Source organism: Terrapene carolina, unplaced genomic scaffold (assembly GCF_002925995.2).
Source record: "Terrapene carolina triunguis isolate 2854851 unplaced genomic scaffold, T_m_triunguis-2.0 Scaffold132, whole genome shotgun sequence".
NCBI lineage: Eukaryota > Metazoa > Chordata > Testudines > Emydidae > Terrapene > Terrapene triunguis.
In genome coordinates, this window is record NW_020664483.1 from 17,897,399 (window position 1) to 17,920,757 (window position 23,359).

A 23,359-nucleotide genomic window follows, 5' to 3' on the forward strand; every position below is an offset into this window, starting at 1 on the left:
ACTATGGCATATCTTTCTTGACTGAGGAAAAATACTCAGGAGAAATGGAGACAGACTATATTAATGAAAGGTTAAATTAACTGTGCATGTGATTTATTTATTTATTTTCAGCATTCAGTCTGTAGTTTGGTGCCAATATAAAACATAAAGCAATCACTTAAAGCAATGTGCCTATTTTGTTTCCACTTCATGCAAGTAGATTAGACTGTAATATCAATCAGAATCTATTTATGATAGCAAGGAATGCATGGAGCTCCTAACTAGAACAAAACCCTTTCCCACAGAGTTTTTAAGGTACCCATTAGAGCATCATTTCATTCCGATTTTCCTGATCAGACCTGATCTGTAAACAGTACAAAAGTTCACAAAGTAAGAAGCATTTGTCATCTTAGATAACCAGTGAAATATATTTATTCACGTTTGTAACTACTAGTGGCCATTCTGAGTCTACTGTTAGAGGCAGCTATCTTGCTATAAAGAACGTAAAACTGAGCAACTACTTCAGAAAAATATTTGAAAACATTTGCTAGAATATAACCTTGAATCCATTTGGATGGCATTCCAAGACCTTCTATTTACTTTCTGTGACCTTTTGTAGGAGTGATTTTTGCATGCAAAGAAAATGGTGTGCGTGTTTGTGCAACCTTTTGTTGCACCTATTCATACAAGAAATGTTGGCACAGTCATTAAAAGCTTTATGCATTTGTATGCCATCCAATTAAGAGTCAGAAGTAATATTATGTGACGGGGGGGGGGGGGACCAGACAAACTGTAAAAAAGAATTCCAAATATAAACTATTTGCAGCAATAGTCACTGGGAATAGAATGCAATCAATCTGAAATACGTTCGCAAAAAAAAATTCAAATTTTAAACAAGCAAATTAGTAAAAATATGTAAAATACTGTGTGTGTGTGGTGTGTGTATATATATATATATATATATATATATATATATAAAATGAATTAGTTTTTAAGCTATATTAAATATGTCACTTTAAATGCCTGTTAAATAAAGTCAAGGAAGAAGAGGAATAAATTGCCATAAATCTATAATAATACTTTCTAGGGTATGTTGGGCAACAAGCCCTATCGGTTGCAATTTCTTTTCTAGGTTGACATAAATATTTTATACCTGTAATGCTTCTTATGTAATCCATTTCCAATCTTTTAAAAGACTGTAAAACAGTTTTACAATTCTTCACTAGACCATATTGTCTGTTAGAATTAGAGATTGACCAAAGCAGATATGAACCCTTTCCAAATTGGGAGACATTCTCATTCCCAAAAGGTGACTCTAACATCTTTTCCTATGTGCTAGATATTAATTGGCTAACCTCAGTGTAAGGTAAAACATGAAAGGTGGACATGAGGATTTAAGAAAGGAATTCTATAAGACACACAATTCTGGGTTCTGCCAAAGAATAGCATTGGCCAATCTGTGCATGCAAATATGATTCATCACAAATATTCACTTGAATTTGAAACATTATGGATCCTGCCATTATGATATGCAAGTGCAGTCAGAGTGGTACGTGAAGAATTACTGAGCCAATTTCAGCAGCATAAGCTGAACTAAACTGAGCACTGGTGAGTACAGAGGTAAGTATGCACGATGGGGGTGAGTAGATAGGAGTGTGATCAGGGAATAGATGATAAATTACAATCCAGTGAATGCAAATACTGCATGCAGCTGCCCTTTTTAGGATTTTTAGTTACTCTTCTCTCTAACAAACAGTGGTAGTAGATTAAATCACTTTTGCATGTCCACACTATGCTCCTTGTGTCGGCAATGCGCACCCTCACTAGCAGCACTTGCATCGATGCAGAAAGCAGTGCACCATGGGTAGTTATCCCACTGTGCAACTCACCATTATCTAACACAGGGCGTTTTGGGAAGGGTTTGCAATGCCTCATGGAGGCAAACGAGTCACGCAGGGATGACTGGGAACGTGGTTTCAACATCCCATGATGCAGTTTTCTCCATCCCATAATTTTATCTGCATCCCATAATAATTCGTGCCTCTTTTCAGAAGTCCAACAACCCGCACATTGGCATCTGTGTGAGAAGTATGGATCCTGAACAGCTCTGCATTATTGTGATGAGCATGGTGCACCTGATCCTGCAGTATTTGCAGAGCTGCCAGAGGGGCAATCCGCAGGACATAATGGATAGTTTTGCAGCAATGGGGTTCCCAAACAGCGGCAGGGTGATTGGTGCCAAAATAGGGATATGCGTGCCATCTGACCACCTTGCCACAGAGTACATCAACAGAAAGGGCTACTTTTCTATGGTACTGCAAGCACTGGTGGATCACCGGGGATGTTTTACTGACATCAACGCGGGCTGGTCAGGAAAGATGCATGACACGTGCACCTTTAAGAACACAGGCCTGTTCAGAAATCTGCAAGCAGGAACTTTCTTTCCAGACCAGAGGATTACCATTGGGGATGTTGAAGTGCCAATAGTGATCGTGGGAGACCCAGCTGCCCCTTACACTCATGGCTCATGAAGCTGTACACTGGCCACCTGAACAGCAGCAAGGCACACTTCAACTACAGGCTCAGCAGGTGCAGAATGACAGCTGAATGTGCCTTTGGCCATTTGAAAGTCCACTGGTGCTGTCTACTCATGAGATTAGATCTCAGTGAAAAAAATATCCCAATGGTTATAGCTGCCTGCTGAGTGCTTCATAATATCTGTGAAGCAAAGGGGGGAAAGTTTCCACCCCGGGGGAGGTGGAGCAGCTGTCTGCTGATTTTGAGCAGTCAGATACCAGGGCTATAAAAAGAGCTCAATGCGGAGCTATATGGCTCAGGGAGGCTTGAAAGTCTGGTTTAATAGAGAGCCACAGTAATGCATATTAAGGTAATGTGTTCTACCTACATTTGTTTTTTCCACCCTGGTATGAACCTTGTAAGAAGTGCTGTGTGTGTAGTAATATAACATTGCAACTGCACCTATTGCTGTTCTCTGTGAATTATGTCAGGCCCAGCCAGCATATGTTGTGAACTAACAAAGATGAATTAAGTTTCCATAAATAGACTTAGTCCAAACCTAGGCAAACAGACACATTTATAACTGAATAAAACTTTACAAAAGTTATTTTCTCTGTATTCATAGGGGAAAGAACAGTCATATCCATTTCACAAACACATACACCTGTCTCTCACAGGTCAGGGTATGTGTGGCTGTAAATATCTGTACTCTCCCCTAGGGTGGAATGGTAGGGGTAGTGCAGCGGCCCCGGACACCACATGAAATATGGGTGGTAGTAATGTAGGGAGGTCCCAGAATGCCATTCTCCATGGGTTGTAGAGGGAGGCAAGCAGGGTCTGTTGAACCTGAAGGTCAACAAGAGTCTCCAGCATGTCCGTTTGCCACTTGAGAAGTGCTAGCATCTCCTGCTGCATGTCTCTTTCCTTTTCCTGTGCTTTTCTCCTATCCGCTCTGTCCCTGTCCATTTTGTCTACAAGAGTTATCCTTCAAGCCCTATGCTCGGTATCTAAACCACCAGAGGCTTGCAGGATTTCTTGGAACATGTCATCCCACGTCCTCTTCCTTCTCTTCTTTATCTGGCTGAGCTGCTCCACTGGTGTGGATGGTGAGACCATCCAGGCCACATTTCCAGATGCAAAAGATACAATACACAGAGGTACTATTGTGAGAGTAATCACAAGATAAATGGAAACTTGATATACGGAACTCACTCCCCTTGATCCACACAAGTTACAAGCACTACATTCTCACTTTTCCTTGGGATTCATAGATCAGGGCAGCCGTCCCAGGCATGGTGAGTATGGCCAGGTGGGGAGGGAGCGAGTTAGAGTTGGTGGGGGGGGAATAGCTCACAGGCATGAGTATCTGTGGATAGGGCAACTGAACTGAATACTTGCACCATTTTCCACAGGCAGTGGTGATTTTAGCTGATCTCTCACTCCTGAGGGTAACAGTGCCAGAAAAGAAACATGTCTTGCACACATCTGGCTGCAGACCGGGTCCGTATGCTGCTAGTCTGTGTGCCTCAATGGTGCCTGATGAACTAATTGCTGAGTGACGTGGGAAAGTGTCCTACTGCAGTGGAAGAATTTCTATGGCTGGATTGGAGCTGTGTATGCACAGCCTCTTTTCCCCCACAGACCCAGGAAATCCACAACCTCCTGTGTACTCCAGGAAGGAGAATATCTGCAGCATGTAGCCTGCATGGTCAGTTGCTAGGTGAGCTCTCCATGTGGAGCAAACAGGAAACGGAATTTCAAAAATTTACATGTCTTTAGAGGGGAGGGGCATATACCTGGCCGCCAGGCAGCGGAGTTCAAAACAGTGACCAGTGTGGTCAGAGCATTGGAGAACAGCTCCTGGAGGCCACTAAAGTTGACATAAGTAACACGGCTACCCCCTCTGATACTTGACACAGTGTCTACACTGACACTGCATCGACCTAACTACGTCAATCTAAGCACTACACCTCTTGCGGAGGTGGAGTTATTAAGTCAGCGTAGTGGGTACGTTACATTGGCGGGAGCAACATTTTAGTGTAGATACTTACAGAGTTAGGTCAACATAAGCTGTCTTACTTCAACCTAATTCTGTAGAGTAGACCAGGCCTAAGCGTGCTTAAGAGCCGCACTAAAAGGAACTAATAGGAGCTACCACAGCTACAGAAATGTGCCTTTAGGCTTTTGGGTTTGATCCAACCCCCCCTGGAATCAATGGAAAGGCATCATTTACTTCAGTGGGCGTGGACTCAGGCCTTTGGAGAAGAGTAGCTCTTACGATCAGTCGTTCCATGTTTCATGTCATATGCTGGGTGCTGTGTTCTTGATGGTTCAACAACCTGTAGAATCTGCTCCACTCAGCTTACTTCACCCTATTGAATCATTCAAAACTCAGCATCCTACGACTATCTGCGAACAACGATTTCTACCTCTTTAGCATCCAGCCCCTTGTGTAAATCCCATGACTGTTCCTCCTCATTCCATTATTATTTGTATTGCAATAGAGTTCAGCAACCCCAACGAAGGGTCAGGGCTGGGAACTGCAGAGACAAATAACAAAAAAGACAATCCCTGGGCCACAAGGTTTACAATCAACATATGAGACAGGGCACACCAGGTAAATGAAACAGAGTGGGAGGTTGGCTGGAGGATGAGGTTACAATAAAACACAATTTAACAGAAAAGCAGAGGTCTGCACTCACCACTTGACTAACCAATGCCAGATAATAACAGCTTGTAGGCATCACAGCAGTGGTAGGGGTTTTTTAACCAATTAATTCTACCTTTTCTAGATACCTATTGAGTTTCAGGGTTGAAGTGTATATTCTTAAGAAGCAAAGCTCACATGAAGTATTTTTATATAGTACATATTTCAGCTACAATTAAGAGATGGAGAAGTCTCATGAACTCATGATGTAAGTGATACGGATAAAGTATGACGACTCCCATGCTGGTTTGTGGTGAGTTGTTTTTGGTTTTGTTCATTTTAGACATTGGTTAAAATTAAGCAATTTCCTAGCCTTATCCTGCTGTTTAAAGGTCATCTTCAGCAATGACTTGTCATGGTTTACATATGTCACCACAGTATAAACCAACTGTAGTTCATACTGTAGTTTTATTTTTCTTTTATATTATTTATATAGCTATTTCTACATTTTACACATGATGTAGATTAACTTTCTTTGTCCCAGTAATCCTATGTAGTGTTTCTTTGCAATACATTATGTTCACTTTTTCATAAAACATAACCATATAGTGTCCACTCTCAATGTTATTCTTTTCTGTAGCAGTTTTTCTAATTGCAAATCAACAGATTATTTCAATTTAGCAATTAGATAATTCAGAATGGACATGTTTTAACACCTTCTATCAGGAATTGTTTAAAGTATTTAATTTTCTATAATAAGGCGTTGTGATACTCTACATTAGAATGCTCTTGTACATGATGAACACATTGTAAGTATCCAATCAATGCAAGTAGTATTAGGAGTTACACTGTGGTTACCATAGGTGATTCAAGCCCAATCCAGGAAAATACTTATGTGCTTAACTTTAAGCATGTGCTTTATCCCATTGGAATTAGTGGAACAATTCATGTGACTAAAGCTAAGTATGAGTTTAACTGTTTTGGTGAATCAAGGCCTCATTCTTTTTTAAAATGATTTCACTTTGACACAATGTAAAAATTGGCACTTGTACGATATATTTACAAATGTAGCTGAACAGAAACTTTTGAAAGCAGTTCATTTTCAGTGACATCCTATTTGCATGTACAAAGCCTCAAAGTGGCAAGAGAGACAAAATACATACTAGAATACTTACTAGAATCTAGATGAAAGAGTGAGATACAGCTAATCAATTGCAAAATGGCCGCTTAAGGGGCCTAATCCACACTCCTTGGAAATCAATGGAAAGACTCCCATTGACTTGTTCTAAGGGCTGCAGCCACTTGGCCCTGGCAAATTTAAAGAACCTGCCCCAGAAAGGCATGCTGTGTAAAAGGTTCCTATGATGTGATAATCCTAGTGGAGGGAGAGAGAGTGAGGATGTGGTAGTGACAAAGGAAGGTTCTTCTGCACAATGTACACCAGCACTCCACCCTATGTATCTATAACTTCATTATTTCAACTTCAACATCTACAGGATTTTCTCCTCTATTTGGTTTGTCCTCCTTTCTTTAGTCATGATCCCAAACATGCAAAATCTCAGAGCAGAACCAAACCCTGGACCATCTCCCTGATGTGTGACAATATTTCTAGTCCACTGATCACTGCCAGCAGAATCAAGATGCCAAACCCAGTCACCCAAAGCACTCCACTCAGCCTTGATTTTTCCTCCACTTCATTTCCCTTATTTGGAATGATATGTATCAGATGATTCAAGCTGACATACTGTACAATAGCTATATTTTTGTCCTGTCGACTGCAACCTTTCTTCCTCCACATTTGATGTGAAGGTTTTATTTTGTCCCTCCACATATTGATTCTGATTAGTTCACAGTATTTACATTCTATACTTAAAACTGTGACTATTGCTTCTTCCTCCTTTCACAGAATATCAGTTCTGAACTTGGATAATTAAATGTCTATCATGCTCATAACCACACCAAAATTTACAAATGGTTCAAACATTGTGAAAGCAAAGGGTTTTGGATCTACCTTTAGTGTGTTTGTCCTGCTTGTTACAGCATCTAACAGATTCTATTTTCTAATGCTATGTAGCACACCTGGCATAAAAAAGTCTTGTAAGGAGACTCTGAACTGAGCTATAAAGGGAAATAAATGATGCTCACAATGAAGTAAACTTGATAAAGTCTAAACTCAACACTCAGGCCTAGCTAGAACACCCTCCTAAAAGCCAACCCTCACATAGAGCAGATAAAGCACAAGAGAACCTGCCCCAGGAAGACATGATAGATGAAATAGTGCTCCACTCATAATGGAAATATTACTTGTTTCCTGCAGAATACACTGTACTCTGCAACATGACTGATGAGAAAAATACTTCAGTTCTTGTTTGATGAAAAAAAGCTAGCAATATTTTTTATCCAATAGTGTGTGGGTTTTTATAAATATAGGAAAAGAGACATATCCACTAATCTGGTTGCTTTGCTTATTCATTATTCATTAAAACTACTTAAACAAAGCCCCTTATTGGTTAATGTTTCATTTCCTTTTAAAAAGATTATGGCAGTGCTCTCTCAGTGCTGTCATACAGTGCTATAAAATTTATGGGCACAACAAACATTGCCTATGTATGATTCTATTGGTCTGCCACCACAATTAAATCATTCTTCATACTCTACATTAAATAGTCTTAATTAGGGAAGTCTGTCAGCTTCACAACCTGGAACATGAGTTTACTGCATAATTACACACACACACACACAAATCAGAAAATGGGAAAGGCCTTTTGTGCTGTTTGTTAATATGGAGACAGTAAGTTCCACGCTTCTGGAAAACTGGCTAGTGACTCAATGCCAAATATTGCACCCAAGATTCAAGAAAGAATAGCTAATAGGGACTAACACCTAAAATAAAACTCCTGTAACAGGGCTCTGGTGGCCAAGCAGCCTAGTGGTTAGATTGTCTGGTTCTCAGACCCTTGCAGGCTGTGTGGACTCAGTTTTAAAGGCTGCCGGGAGGAGACGGGGACCCAGGCCCTCCCTCTCCACTGGATCCCAGCCCAGGCGACTGGGGGCTGGAACAAGGGGGTTGGAGTCCCTCCCAGCAGGGAGTCAGAATCCACTGCCCTGGGCTACTTCCTACCAGTCCGCTCAGTTTAGGGCATGGCCCCTCTAGTCCAATCTACTGGGCAGCTTGCTTCCCGTGGGATTCCCTCTGGCATCCAGGTAGTGCCTTGCTGGAGGTCCAGGCTACTGGGGGGCGGGGGAAAGGGGGCACAGCCTCAAGCTGGTGAGGACAAGTCCCCCAATATCTCTGGCGTTCACTCAGTCAGTTACCTCCTTTGCTGGGGGTTCCTCCACAATCTCCCTTGGCTGGAAAACCAGTGCTTACTTCCAGATGGCTGACCTGACTAGCAGGCCAGTGCTCTGTTCCTTCAGACAGGGAGACAACTAGCTCCTGTCTGTTTGCCAGCCAGCCCTGAACTGAGCCGGGCTCCCTTCTTTTATCCTGCCTCCAGGTCTGGTATTGGCTGCAAGTATAGCAGGGCGGGGTTAGCTGGGCCCAGCCCAAAGGCTTTCTTTAACCCCTGCTGTGCTGGGCTGGCAGTTTCTCTGATTTATCACAACTTCTAAATATAGAAATTAAATATTTCAGTAGAATCTGAGTAAAAAGGGGTGAATTTCACTAGGAATGCCTCTTTGATTTTAGCGGGACAAGGTGGGCAAAGTGAAAGAGACAAGCTCCCAAGCTACACAGCGCTCTTCTTCTATATTCTGGGCCTGAAGAAGAGCGCTGTGTAACTCGAAAGCTTTGTCTCTTTCACCAACAGAGTTGATCCAATGCTTCACCTACCTTGTCTCTCTAATATCCTGGAACCAACATGGCTACAACAACACTGCAATCAATCAGTTTTAGGAACCCAATCATTTTCATCCCAGTGACAGACAGCATCTTGGAACATCATCAAGATTCACTTTGCATAACCAATAGTCACATCCATGGTAAAGCACTTTTCTGCACCTGCCAAGGCCAAAGGAAATTACATAAACAACAAACAGAACACACACGGAGAAAGGAGAAGGCTGTGGTGTGATCTGACTCTCAGACAGGCACAGCACACTGACGAACAAAGTAATGGATACACCTCCTTTCTCCAACAAGTCACCCTCTTGGTTCCAGTACTCCAGATGGATTGCAGGGGTTGGTGAAATACCTCATCAGGTGCACCATCATAGGCAGCTCATGAAGCCAGGGGAAATAACTGGTACCAGTTAACAGACTGGCAAAAAAAGGTAGATAGAATCACTGGAAGCAAATAAATTAGTATTTGCATACTGATATATTTACTGACTATGCAAAAGGCCCTTTTTCTTAAACAAACCCTATTTCCCATATATCTGGTGGGTAGAAAACCTGTATTCCAACCCATTCATCTTCAAGTACTACATAAGATATGGCAACTTTCTTGGGATCACAAATAAAGAACATGAAATAAAAATTTCTTCACCCCCTGAAGCCCCAACCTATTCAAGTGTGCATAGGCTTTTTTGCTTGCCTTTTCCCTTATATATTGTCAGTCACTCTAGACAAATTGTAAGGTTCCACATGGCATCTTCTGTGCATGTGGTCAGCCCAGGATGAAGCAAATACTTTTTCTCAGCCACCACCTCACTAGACTTTTAAAAAGCTTTTATTTAAAATTGCTACATGTAGTTTTAGGTATTTCGGACCCCAGCTGTATTACATTTTAGTCTTATGGGGCTACAGATAGCACTGGGGCTCTGAAAGATGGATTAAAACTCCATCACTGCCAGAAAGATTCAATGACCACACTGCGTCCTAATGCAATTGTGTCCTTGATAAAGGCCAAAGCAGGATGTGGGCTAAGGATGATGAAACAACGAATAAATTTCTTTTTGTACTTTCAAGTGTATTGTTTTCAGCACATGTATAGGGATAAGGGACCAAAGGAAGGAATATAGGTGCAAAATACAGCCATTGTACTGGTAAAAAAAAGGCAAGATGTTACACTCAGTCACATTCATTTATTTTTAATTTTTAATGAAATGCTGTGGAAGTGTGCTAAGTATGCCAGCTTTTGAGTTCAAGACTGGTTAATGTTTTGATTTTTGCAGAACTGGGGATGTTTCAGACCTGAGTTGTGAACCATGAAGTTTCAATCAAAGCACTTATATTGAAGGTAGCTTTGTAACAGAAAGTCTTATAAACAGGGGCAGTACACTTTAATATTACAGAGTTATTCATTTTCAAATGTACCAGCCGTTCTGGAGTATGTTATGGCTGTTTGCTTTCTTAACAAAAGGCAACCAGCAGATCTTTCATTCATCGACACACAAGGCATAGTCCACCTCTTGTGATATTTTCATGTGAAGAAAGATTGTGTTAAACAGTTCTGAATTTAAAATATATGTGAAGCTCCATAGGAAGCTGCCCTATACAAGACACAATTGACAAAGAGGTGTGCAAGACAGACAGACAATGCAAAGAAGGTGTGGTTCATGTGTATTTGTCACATCAATTTCTAACAGACTCAAAAGATGTTGCAAATTCCCCCTATCTGTGGAAATCAAGCCACTTATTTAAGATGCCTGAACACTGGACACCCAAGTTTGATAATTCTGACCTAAGTTCACATTCGACACCGTTTCTTACACAGAAATATTAAGTGATTATTTCCCATTATCCTTCCAATATTTCTCATTCTGCCATCAGACTATAGCTGATGCTCCTATCCTTTGCTCCTATTTTGAAGCCTTTTCAAATTGGTCAATGTCTTTCCACTTCTGAGATGTGTTTTTACTAAGCATGATCAATTAAATGATTCCTGTTTTAGGATAGGAACAGGTGGTTTAATCTCAGCCTCCGAGAATAAGACATCCATTAAAACAATCATTTCTTTTAACTATTTTATGTGCATACACAAATAAATGCAATGCACAACAATGCACTTTGAGTTCTGATAATGGGATATGGTCAGTTAAATATATGCACTCCAGGACAGTACTTGAATATGTTATTTCAATGCAGCTGTTCTTTTTGAATATTAGATATACAAGAAATCTCCTTTGGCTAATTACAGTCAGACATCTTTCCCCATTCCTATATACAATTGTCCGGAAGGAGAGCAGTAAGCCCAGTGTGGCTTTTGGGAAGCTGCTTTTGCAGTGCATTGTGCCCACTGTTAGGTCTTTACAGTTTGTACGGTGCACTAAGAGCCTGCTTCAAAGCCCACTGAAGTTAATGGGAGACTTTCCATTCATTTCAATTGGCTTTGGATCAGGCCCTTAATCCTCTGCTTCCCGATCTGGGGACCTGGCCCTTTGGGAGAAATGGCAGACTAGTCCACATGTGTACATGCATGTGTGCAGAGCAGGAGAGGAGCCACAGGGACTTGAAAAGCAATATGAGAACGAAGATCCACCCTGATCTCCCACTGCAAAAGTGCTGCTGCAGGCCAAGTAGCAAGTGATTCCTGGACTGCTGCCTGCCTTCCTTCCCCAAATGCAGCTGGCCACAGAAATACCTTAAACATGCAGGGTCTCAGACTCCGGGTATGTCTACACTGAAATCTCAGGGTGTCTCTGCAGCTCATGCAGACATATTCAAGTTAGCTTGATTCAAGCTAGCTTGGGCACCACAGGTGTCCTTACGCATCATGCAACTCTCTGAAGAGTGGGGGAATGAGGGTCACAATCGCATATCAAAGCACAAAGATGTAAAAATATAAGGACAGAAGAGAGAACATGGAGAGAAGAAGAATGTGACAATTGTTAGGATGTGGGGGCACCCAAATGTCAATCCACCCAAACAGGGCTCCAGCAAAATGGTTGGGCATCTCTGAACAAGCTGTCATACCAATAAGGGTATATCTAAAATATAATAAAAGTGCATAAAACAAGGATTTTTTTTTAAGACTAAAGGTCAGATTCTCTAGATTTATGGCTCCCTGATTTTCTGTCCTGGCCTCAGCCCTGGCAGCATTTAAAGCAGTTTAAGGGCTCCTCCAAACTGTGTCCATTGGTCACAGAGCCCCAGAAACCCTACATGGTGTTCTCCTTCTACCACTGCCACAGCCCTTACACATTTACCCTTTAAGGCTCACTTTCTAAACCATTACATTTACAGTAACCACTGGGAGGTGGCTACTCATCTGGATGTGTGTTTCTAATGGACTCATCACCACAGCATCAAGGCACCATACTCAGAATTGAACGTATGTATCTATGTGAAGACAGAACCAGATCTCGTCCCTATATTAACGCTTCTTTCTTGAGTGGAATTAATGTAGGCAGCTTCCTGAAAGGAGAGACTGTGTGGGAGGAAAATGTCTTCATTTAAAACTTGAAAGAAAACAAAGCAATCTTGGATAGAGCAAGTAGGTTTTACAAATTGAGTTTCAACTCCTTGTCCTTATATGAGAGGCACTACATACCACCAGCAAAAACAAAAAACTAAAAAAAAAAAAAAATTAATTCACCTAAAAAGTGAAATAAGAATTGTGTATTCTTAACATTCATGTTCATTTTCAAAACATTTGCTAACAATACCTTTAAGCCTCCCAGCAGGAGGCTGGATTGTGAGTTCTCTTTTAAGATGTTACAATGTGCATGAAGGAAGGAAAAGCCATTGTTTACTTGCAGGTACTAGGCTGGGAAGGTCTTTGCTCTTGGCACAGTCACATTTGCAATCAACTCACATTTTCTTTGTTGACTGAAGGAGGTTACACTTCAGAGAATCAGGCACCCCAAATAAATAAAACAATAAAAACAATGCGGGGGGGATGCAGTTTTACTAAAATTGTTATACAACTGCAATTGTTGTATTCTGGCTGGTAAATACCCCAATCCTCATCGTTTGCCTCCTACTCATACTGCCATCCCGAACACTACTGTGATTTTAGCAACCACCATGGGTGAGTTCCAGTCCTTGCACCAGCAGGTTGATGTGCTCTTGAAGGGCCTGTCTGTTCACACAAGCCTTCTGCCACTCCTGCTCTTGTTCCCAGCCATCCTTCATCTGCCCTGTAAGCCTGGCCTTTTCACCTTTGGGGAAGTCCCTAGGATTCTGGCACCCAAACTGCCAGGAAATGGCTGCAGTGGCAGACATCCACAGCTTCTTAACCCAGCAGACATCATTGTGGACAGCAGTGAGGAAGACTGTAGAATCAGCCAGAGCTGTTGAAACCTTCACCAGCAGAACTGGATTCTGTGGTCATCAAGACTGAGCATTCAGGACACAGGGTTGAACCATATGATTGGCATAGCGTCTGGTATAACCTATAGCCACCCATAAGTCCATCACTGTTCTTTTAACATAGATGAAAGGATTTGGCATAGGGAGTTATCTTGGGGTGCATTCATTGCTAGGGGCACCTCCTCATGGCCACTCTGGGGATTAGCTCTTTCCAGGTCCAACTCCCTTCTGCTGCTTGCCCTACTGCTGCTGCCTCCCTCTCTCTCTCTCTCTCTCTCTCTCTCTCTCTCTCTGCGACTCAGGTTGCTCCATCTTTGTGGCTTAGCCCTCCAGCCAGATGACTGTGTTTTCCTTTTCTGGGGTATCAAAGTCTCTTCCTCCAAGATGAAGCCTTCCCTTCTCTGCCCAAACCAGTGCCACTTCCAGTGGCTGGGAGGGGAACCCAGACCCACCCTCTACTCTGGGTTCTAGCTCAGGTACCCTCTAATCAGCAGCCAAGGTCTGTACTACCTTAAACCTTGCTGCCTTTTCCCTAATCCTTTTCCTACAACTTTTCCACCTGGTTTCCCTTCTTTAATCTACTGTCCAGAGAGTGGGTACAGACACCCTCACTACAGTTCCACGCTACTGCCAGCTTTCTGGCTTTATCCTAGCCCTGCCTATTCCATTCCAGCTGGGTTCTATCATTACTCAGGGGTTATTAAAGCCAGCTAATTCCCCTCAGCTGTGGCCTATCTGGTTAATTGGCCTCTCACTCTCATAAACCCCTTCTAGGCTGATGTGGGGTGAATATCAGGAATACACTGAGTTATTGTCTTTCCAGGAGGTGATCCCTCCCCATTATCTTCAATGTCCTGATGGGTCAGAAGAGGCAGCAGGAGATTAAGAAATGGTTCCTTGTTGAATGGGTTCTACTTAACTGCTATGAAACTACTTGGGTCCATCAGGCATGATTGCTGCAGAACAGACAGACAAGCTTTGCTGTGCTTCATCATTTGTGATGCCCAGCATGTGGCGGAGAGGTGTGGTTGCAGTATAAGACCTTCCCCAAGGACATGTTGTCCCTCTGCAGAAAAAGCTTCATAGGGGAAAGCTCTATAAATTCAGGACACATGGCAAAGTTCACATTGCAGAACGTCCTTGCTATACTCCTTTCCCTTTGGAGGGATAACAGAGGAGGCAGGGAGCAAAGCAATCAGGATTTCACTGAAAGTGTGTCAAATGATTTAGAAGAGGAGAAGCATACACCTTTGTTAAGACATTTCTGTAGAAGCCTGTTTCCACAGGTATAACAAACTCTTTTCTCCTCTTCTACAGAAACAGACAAACAAAATAACCCACCCTAGAAACACCAGCTAATACTTGGTTCTTCATTTTAAATGATGGCTTTCAAGATGTAAGCAGGGTCTGAATGAGCTCTCCCCTGACATCGAGTTGGGACCCGGGGGAGACAGGAGCTGACTTTGTGCGTAGCATGATGGAGCTGCTTAGTCCAAATGATCACTTTTGGCTACTGCAAGAATGTGATAGTGTGAATTTCCTTCCTCTGTTTGTTTCCCCTCTCAGCCTCAGTGGTCTTTTCATGATGATACTGTATCTGAATCATGAATAACTTGCTAGAATAGTCCATGGACACTTTCTGATTATACTCGGCACTTCTTTTCTTTCAGTGTTTACTGTAAGTATACAGGATATTCAGCAACACACGTGTGAATCCAAGTCAGAATTTTACCTGATAAACATTTTATGGCAGAAAAGTATTTTAAGCAATTATAAGTGGATTTCAGGTCTTGTAATCTTTTTGTGATATGCCTACTTTAAGAAATCATCTTTTAAAACAAGATCAAGAGTGGATATCCGCCATTCAAAGTAGTGCAATTTATTATGGTACTTGCCATTCTAAGAGAAAGAAATATTGAAAATACTATGAGGAGGTTTAATACCTTCATGAACTTCATGTGCCCATTTCTGAATCTTCACCAGTCCCCAGCAGTATTGTGTTCTATGACACTATTGTGTCTAGCACCCTCTACTGTTAATATTGCTTCAAACTTCATTAATATTGAGATAGCTGCTGCCAAACAAATGGTAGTAAGGTTGTTCCTCCCAGCAGGAACTGAAGCACTGTTCGAACTCTATGAAGGCATCTTAACATACATTTGAACCCGGCTCTCTCAACAGCAGTGATTTTTGTCTTATAAATTCTGAATACATTTGGCATATCTCAAAATTATTTTGGCACCAAACATACAGAACATTTTACACAACTGATCCTTTTCAAGAAGTTTAAAGACATCTTGTTGCATGTGCAGTGTATGGAGATTATACAGTAACCTCTTTGCAGTAGCATTCTGCTGCCTGTCTCCCAGGACTCTTGCAGAATTGACATGGTTTCCTCAAGGGACTTACTTGATTAAAGAACATTAATTAATTGAATGAACATCTGCACTGTTTTCAACTAATAATTAAAATTAGCTAGGAATTGTAGTCCCTTCAAACTGAAAACATACAGACTACCACTTCAGCTCATACCCACAGATTTTATTTCTCACTTTCTCCAAAAAATTGGGTAGAAATAGATACAAATACAAAATTAATCTTAGTGGCTCATCAGAGATTCAGTGGACCCTGTGTTTTGAAGACAGTCAGTTTGCTTTCTGGCTATGCTGACAATTTAATAGCATTTTATTCTTAGTTTCATGTGTTGAATTTATTAACCATGACAATGCTGACATTTATTCCTTGGCAAACATTGGGGGAAATGGTCTAGAGGGAAGTCATTACACTTAGGTGCACTGGTGGCTGCAGAAATTATTTTTGGAGTTCAAAAGTAGAGTGCTGTGTCTGTAGTTCACATTTGCTCTTATCCATGCACATGGCTAGAGCTTTAATGACTGCTCCCACACTGATCATTGTGATCAGAGCTTGTTTTATTTGTGCTCATAACACGTATAATAAAAAAAGTGACTAACCTGTACAACTGTTTTCTTATTTTGAAGTCCCACAGGAGCTTTCAGGATCCCCTCATTATCTCACCATTCATGAGGGATGAATTATTATGGCACTGAAATCACACTTTGGAGTGTTAATAATTACTGTTCTCTAAGTCATGGTGCTTTGACCAAAAGTCATCTCGTTAGGAGCCAAAAATCCAAGTTCTCTTGGATGACCTTCCAGCATGGATGGAGAGGAGATACTAGGTTGGTGGTGAGAAACATCAAGAACTCTAAGGGCAAAGAGAAGCTTGAAAGGCCAGGAGTTCATTGGAAGAGAGTGTCCTAAAAGCACCGGGAGAGTATTAGGAGAGCTGGGAGGCTACACAAGAAGTTGCTAGGAGGGCCATAGAGAAAACGTCAAAGAGCCTACTGAGCAACACAGAAAGATAGGAAAGAATCAGAAAGGTCAGAGTGTGCTTCCAATTTGGAAATTAAAGCAAATCAGCAGTTCTTTCTGAAGCTGAACAGTGTAACAAAATATCAGGGCTTATCCATGGCCATGCTTTGCCACATTTTGGGGATATTCCCAATTATTTTATGATATGGGTTTATTCAGTAAGGGAGAGCAAGTCGGCAGGTCGTAAAGCTAAGTCATCATTACACTATGTGGCAGTGCAGGAATCAGCAGGATAATCAGGAGGCAGTGGAAATTAAAACCAAAAATTCAAGTGAATGTATTGGTTACGAAAGGTCCCAGACGGAGAACCCTGGAGACTGAAGTCCTCTTTACTTCCATAGAATGGACACAAAATAGAGCAGCTCTGAAATGTCGGCTACATGTAATTAAACAATCTCCATATTGACCCATATTCACATTATGCAGCCAAACAGTTCAAGCGTAGTCAGTGCAACAGCAAGTCTAGTATTAACTAATACCAGGAGGCCCACCTTTGCAATATTGAGGGCCACAATGACAACTTAAGGGACACGTCTGATTTACACAGACCTCTATAGATAAGTAGAAATATTTGTTTCAAGTACATAGAGCTACACAGCCATTGGCTCGTATATTTGCCTACTCCTGTTCTTTATTAAATAGTTCTTCAGCTATTTAAGGACTGGATGGTTAAGGAAAATTGGAGACTTTTACTTCTCAGTCCACTCATTAGTATCCTGCAATGGACGGTATTGTCTGAAAGTTGTTATTGTCCAATCCTTGTTTGGTAAATTATATGAAATGAGTTTGAGAATCTCAGTTTAATGCTAGGGGGGCAGGGGTCTGCATCACACACATACCCAAACTCTAGCTGGTGCCCTTGTTGGCAGTCTTAGCAAAGAAGCCCAGGAGTGAATGGGCATGGAGATCCTTTAACCCTTGAGGATGGTAGTTCAGAGTATCAAGAGACATACTGCACACCTGACTGATACCGACACAGGACCCATGATGCCTCACTGAACTCTCAGTATCACAACACAGTGTGACCTAAAGGAAGTGGGGGTGGCCAGCGGCTGGAAGTTGCTTGGTTTCAGATAAAGTGGCCGGGGCAACACACATTACCAGCTGTCAGATGGGCTGACTACAATTTGCCATATTGTTGGTGGATCTGTGCCCAAAGTTACTTTAACCATCTCCTGCAAAGGCAGAGAGAGTGAGCTGGAAATTCTTCAACCCTGCTTCCCAACATAGCAACAGGCAGTTTCTCAGTTTTAGTTAAAATAACTTTCTTCTTGTTTATTTATTTATTAATTTTGAAAGGTGCTCAGATACCATGATGATGGGCAGGGCAACAAAAACCTCGGTAGCATGGAACAGCACAACTCTTTCCCACACCAACAGAAATGGAGTTGGGTATTCAGGGGAATAATTGATCATCTATTTGCTTTCATAAGATGAATGCCAAGAATGATTATTTTCTTTGGGCAGTAGAAACACTTTTTTGTGCTAGCTGGTCCTGACCAGGTCCTAGTATTTATCTTCATAGAATATCAGGGTTGGAAGGGACCTCAGGAGGTCATCTAGTCCAACCCCCTGTTCAAAGCAGGACCAACCCCAACTAAATCGTCCCAGCCAGGGCTTTGTCAAGCCTGACCTTAAAAACCTCTAAGGAAGATTTTTGTATAATAGCAAAAACTCTGAAGGAGAGAGAGAAGAAACTGCTGCTAGATCACTGCATTACGGTAAAGGACCTTTTCTTTCCACCAGTGAGATGAATGCTGCGGGGGAGGGGAGGGAGGTTGCTTCTTAAAACTAAAAGTTTCATTTGCAAGTGGTACCTGGAGTTTCTAGAATAAAAGTCAAAGTCTAATGAGCAACTGGTCTTTTTTATGTTTGAAACATGCCTTTTGGAACTCATTGACTGCAAGTGAGGCTACTAGCAGAGAGTGCAGTATTACTAAGTGTGAGCAAGGGTGGAAGACTCAAGCTCGAAGCTGTGACTGTTGTTGTCATGTTAAAATCAAGGCTTAGGTTGTTTTAACTTCTGTACAGCAGCCACAGAGCTTGGGTCAGGCATGGAATTACCTGTGTTAAGACTTCACAGTTATCTGATCCCATACTGCACAGTTGGTTGGCATGGAAATCATGATTGCTGGATGGTAAATCAATGGGAAAAGCTTACCCTCGGGTCTTTTTCCAAATGAAGCTTGTGCTGAAGACTGCGTCTTCTCCTGGCCCTGGAGATGCCATTATGATAAAAATGGTACCCAGCATCTATAAAGGGAAGCTGGGGAAGAGAAAGAGCAAATTTAAAAAAACCAAACAAAGCCAAAACAAATACACTTAAGAACTATAGGGAAATTTTTTTTAAAGGAGCCTAAGTCCTATTCACTTTTTAAAGACAGGCTCCTAAGTCACTTAGGCACTTTTACCCTATAACATTAAGGTTATTTGCTACAAATGTATTGTTTCACTTGTAAACATTGGTATCAATGTCACTCTGCATTCAAGGTCTGCAGCACCAGTATTTCTGCAGGACTTCCAAATTACATCAGAATTATTTCTTAGTCCCTGAAACATCCAAAATAAAAGGATAAAATTTTCCTCTGCTGCAAATGACTTAGAATTACCACAAATTGTATTTCAGAAATAAGGCAAGACAGAAATGCTTTTCTGAGCCATTATATTGCACCTAAAATGAAGCTCTAAGACTTAGGGCAGAAAGCAGAGTGATTTTCTCCACCAGATAAATGCAGTGTCTGGAGTTTCTTCTCAATACTGTGGAATGAAATTGATAAAGAAAAATAAGGAAAAAAAATAGATGGTACCATGCATTATTAGCATGGTACAACATTTCTGATAGCCTATCAGAAAGCTCCATTTGTGTCTCAAGTTCTAAAGCCTTCTGATAATTCTATTTTCACAGGCAGATTCCAAAAAATTATTTAAATCTACCAAAAGTTTTTTTTAATTCTCCTTTTAGCAACCTAAAATTTTTACTTCTCAAAACAAGCTGTATTTTAATGTCGCTAACATTTCAATTTCAGGGACTTAATTTAGCGTCATTATCAAGGGAATAATTAAGAGAAATTACAAACACTCATAGGGGTTTTAAAAATGTTTTAAATCAAAACAAATACAAAACATTTTATCAATGAGTCTGTAGTCCTTATGAAAATATAAACATGCAAATTATTAATAGTGATTCAACTTTTCTGATTGAAAATGGAGATCAAGGGCCAGATTCCAAAGGGTCTACTCATATCCAAGAGTCTACTACACTTGATATGTAACATCAAACAGCAGCTCGCAGGGCCAAGACTCTGCCTGTCTTTGAGACTTATTTGTAAATTAGTTTTACAGCGATTCAAGTAAAAATCGTCTAAAAGGAGCATCTTCATAAAAAGGGTAGCTATTTCTCATGGTAATTCCCAGAATCCGGCGTACGATGCTAAATCCTGGCCTTCCAGATGAAAGTCCTTAGACTGATCACACAGGATATATTTGTGTATACCGCAAAGATGTACAGTGAATATAGAGGATAAGCAAATAGCTGGATTAGTTACCATTTGAAATACACTGACTAGATCTACTTTAATGCTAACCCGGGGCAAGATTGTGCCTACCCTTTCATAGCTGCACTGTGTATGCGGGGGCAGAGCAGAAGGCCACAACAAATCTTTTCTCTCCTTGTGCAAACTACACAAGGGCCTCACTTGACTGCCATCTCTACATCCCCTACAGCTACAGTATATATGGGGCCTGGCAGTGCATAGCTCCCACAAGGTGCAGGAGGAAGTGAAGTCCTGGACCCATCTCTGCATTGACATCAGCATGCAGGGCGAGTAGACTATTCTCTATAAAGGGGTGTAACAGGAGTTGCACTCTCCCAGCATTGCTAGGAGGCTCTGGGGGGGAAGTCTTCCTCCATTATGTGGATCTCCTCTCGAGAACCCCCCCTGAAAAAGTGCAGTTCCACATTGCCCCCATTACAGGGCTGCGCCTCAAAGGTACAGTTGAACCCAGGGACAGTAAAACTGCAAAGCGAGAAAGGGAAAGAAGAGAGACCAAATTTTGCAGGTGACAAGGTCATTAAGACAGAGAGGAAGGAGAGGGCATGGAGAACTTCTCACCGTTCAGCGTAACAATCTGAGTGTAACACAATGACTAAGTATATCACACAGCAAATAAAAGTCTTCTACTAGTTACTCCTTTAACTCAAGTGACCTAGAGACAGCACTTTTGGTGATGAAGGTCCTGCTGATTCCCCACTGTGGAAGACTTGTTATGTATTTACACTGCCCTCATCTCCTTAACAGAGGGTACTACAAGGATTATTCCAGCTCTCATAAATCGATGGTCAGGTTTCCTCCTTATTTCCCCCAGTGAAGTCAGGTTATTTTTCCTTTTTACCAAGCATCCAAATCGGTTCCTATCAAGAATTCATTTCTGATGCTTTCAAACAAACGTGTTCTCTTGGCTATTTTGGACACATTTGGAGAGAAATAATAGGCCCCTATGGCTCATTTTCTATGCACATTTTGTTGGGCTGAGCCTACATATTGTACAGTATAGCAAAACAACTATGGATATGTAGAGGACTTGAACGTAAGCAAAAGCAACTAGACCAAGTCAAGTAATGAAAATCACAGTTTCAGGAACATAGTCACAAATGAGCTACTTGAATCTGATTTATTGTAATTCAGAGAGTGATAGTACCCATTTATTAATAGTCAGAGGACCATCGGTTTTCATGATATTTGCGAATCCCAAAAACTTTGTGAATTTGAATTGGAATTATTCATTATTATTGGTCATTTGTTAGTCTCCCGTTGAAAGGCTTCAATCGTGGAAAGGAAACAAGACCAAATGACCAATTGGTTACCAGGAATTGTCAGTAATTAATAGTGGTAGTGAACAATTTGCAAAGAGTTTGTGAACCAACAATTGTCTGAAAATTATTTGTCTAAACTCTTCAGTGAACACTTACAAATAATGAAGATCTTAAGAGAAAACAGGAAGAGATCACAGACAAAACTAGGCCTACAAAGTCAGTTTGATGAATATGACTTAACTAGTTGCTCAAACCCATAAACAGCAGTATTGGGCCCTCTGCTTTTGAGATGGCTTCCTGAAGTCCTGTACTGATTCAGCAACATCTCATTGACCAGTGAGACCACAGGGGAAAGTAACTAATGGTACAATATTGCTCTCCACCAGTGACTTGGGGCTTTGCAAATGGAAATGCTGACCATTGCTTTATAATAGGGTGAAATCAGAATGAAAGGATTCATGTCTGTTACAAAAAAGAAATAAAATGTCAGTAACAGTAACTCCATGACCCATAAGGAGGAAGAACACTCTAGTGCAGTGGTTCTCAACTGGGGTCCACAACCCCCTGGGGGCTGCAAGCAGGTTTCATGGGGGCCACCAAGCAGGGCCAGTATTAGACTCACTGGGGCCCAGGGCAGAAAGCCCAAGCCCAAGCCCAGCCCAAGCCCCTTAGCTTTGCGGGGACCATAGTGTGGGGCCATGGGCAATTGCCCTGCCTGCTACCCCCTAATGCCAGCCACAGACTTCCCATATGTCCTTTGGCATGTCTCTTACTCTGCCCTGTGCCTCAGCTCCTCATGTATAAAATGGGCCCTCAGAGAGAGTTGTAAGGATGATTAAGTAGAGTATTAATTATTCTGAGGGTCTCAGATATTAAGGTGATGAGGGTCGTGTAAATACCTACATAGAACAGAACAGCAAACAGATTAATTTCCACTTAATGTACAAATATAACATAGCACTGAGTGCTCTCAATGTGTATCAAGGTGAGAATAAGCCTCAAAGGATTTCAGGCATATTTTATATTGTTCAACACTTCCTTACAATCAACTCTTCTGATGCAACTACTCTTGTAAATTTTAAAAAAAGCTCTAAGAGATACTGCAAAATCATGAAAGAGCCTCTCTATATCCTGCTCATCTCGACTCTTCTTTCAAGACGACACTCTCCCAATTCTTTATTCTCCAGTTAATAATATAAACAACAACATGGTAAAAATAAAATCATGTTTGGCTTCTTCCTTTATTATTACAATTGCAGTCACACCTGCCAGCCCCAATCATGGCCAGGGACCCGCATTGTGCTAGGTGCTGTACAAATACAGAACTAAAAGAAAGTCTCTGCCCCAAACTGCTGGCAATCCTGTAAAGGAACCACCTCTAAAATTAAATTTTAAAACCTCGTTACAAACTAGCAGGGGGAAACAAAGACCATTGAAAGGGAAGAGGCTTTGCTAATGACAGGAATTACTAGAACGTATTTTTAACTACAGAAGCAAGATTACATTTTACAGAAGTGAAAAGTATTCCACTGGGTGCTGTTACTGCATGCGTGTGACTCTGGGATGTCTTTGTTGCTTCTCAGGCTACTGTTCCAACTGATAAGCCAGGGAACAATTACATGATTAAAGTCTGTGTAGGAGGCAAGTACATAAGTTATACCTGCCTCAACCCCTAGCTGCACCTTCCTCCTGAAACCCATACTCTGGGAGGTAAAAATTATCTTGGTTTCAAATTACTTTTTTAATTTGCTCCTGAACTTTGCACCTGTTCTGTGATTCTTCCTTCCCAGATGCAGAAAAGAGGGTGAGGAATTTA

At 41.4% G+C, this 23,359-nt stretch overlaps 1 protein-coding gene across 2 annotated transcripts in view; it reads right to left on the minus strand.

The window, feature by feature from the left end:
• PCSK2 (proprotein convertase subtilisin/kexin type 2) overlaps nucleotides 1-23,359 on the minus strand; it is a 179,298-nt gene that overhangs the window by 128,674 nt on the left and 27,265 nt on the right. The window contains exon 2 of one of the 2 annotated variants that reach the window (XM_024206769.3): nucleotides 18,892-18,996. The exons of the other annotated variant lie outside the window; for it this stretch is intronic. Within the exon in view, the coding sequence (XP_024062537.1) occupies nucleotides 18,892-18,996 (105 nt within the window). The remainder of the gene's footprint in view (nucleotides 1-18,891; nucleotides 18,997-23,359) is intronic. 2 annotated transcript variants of the gene reach the window in all.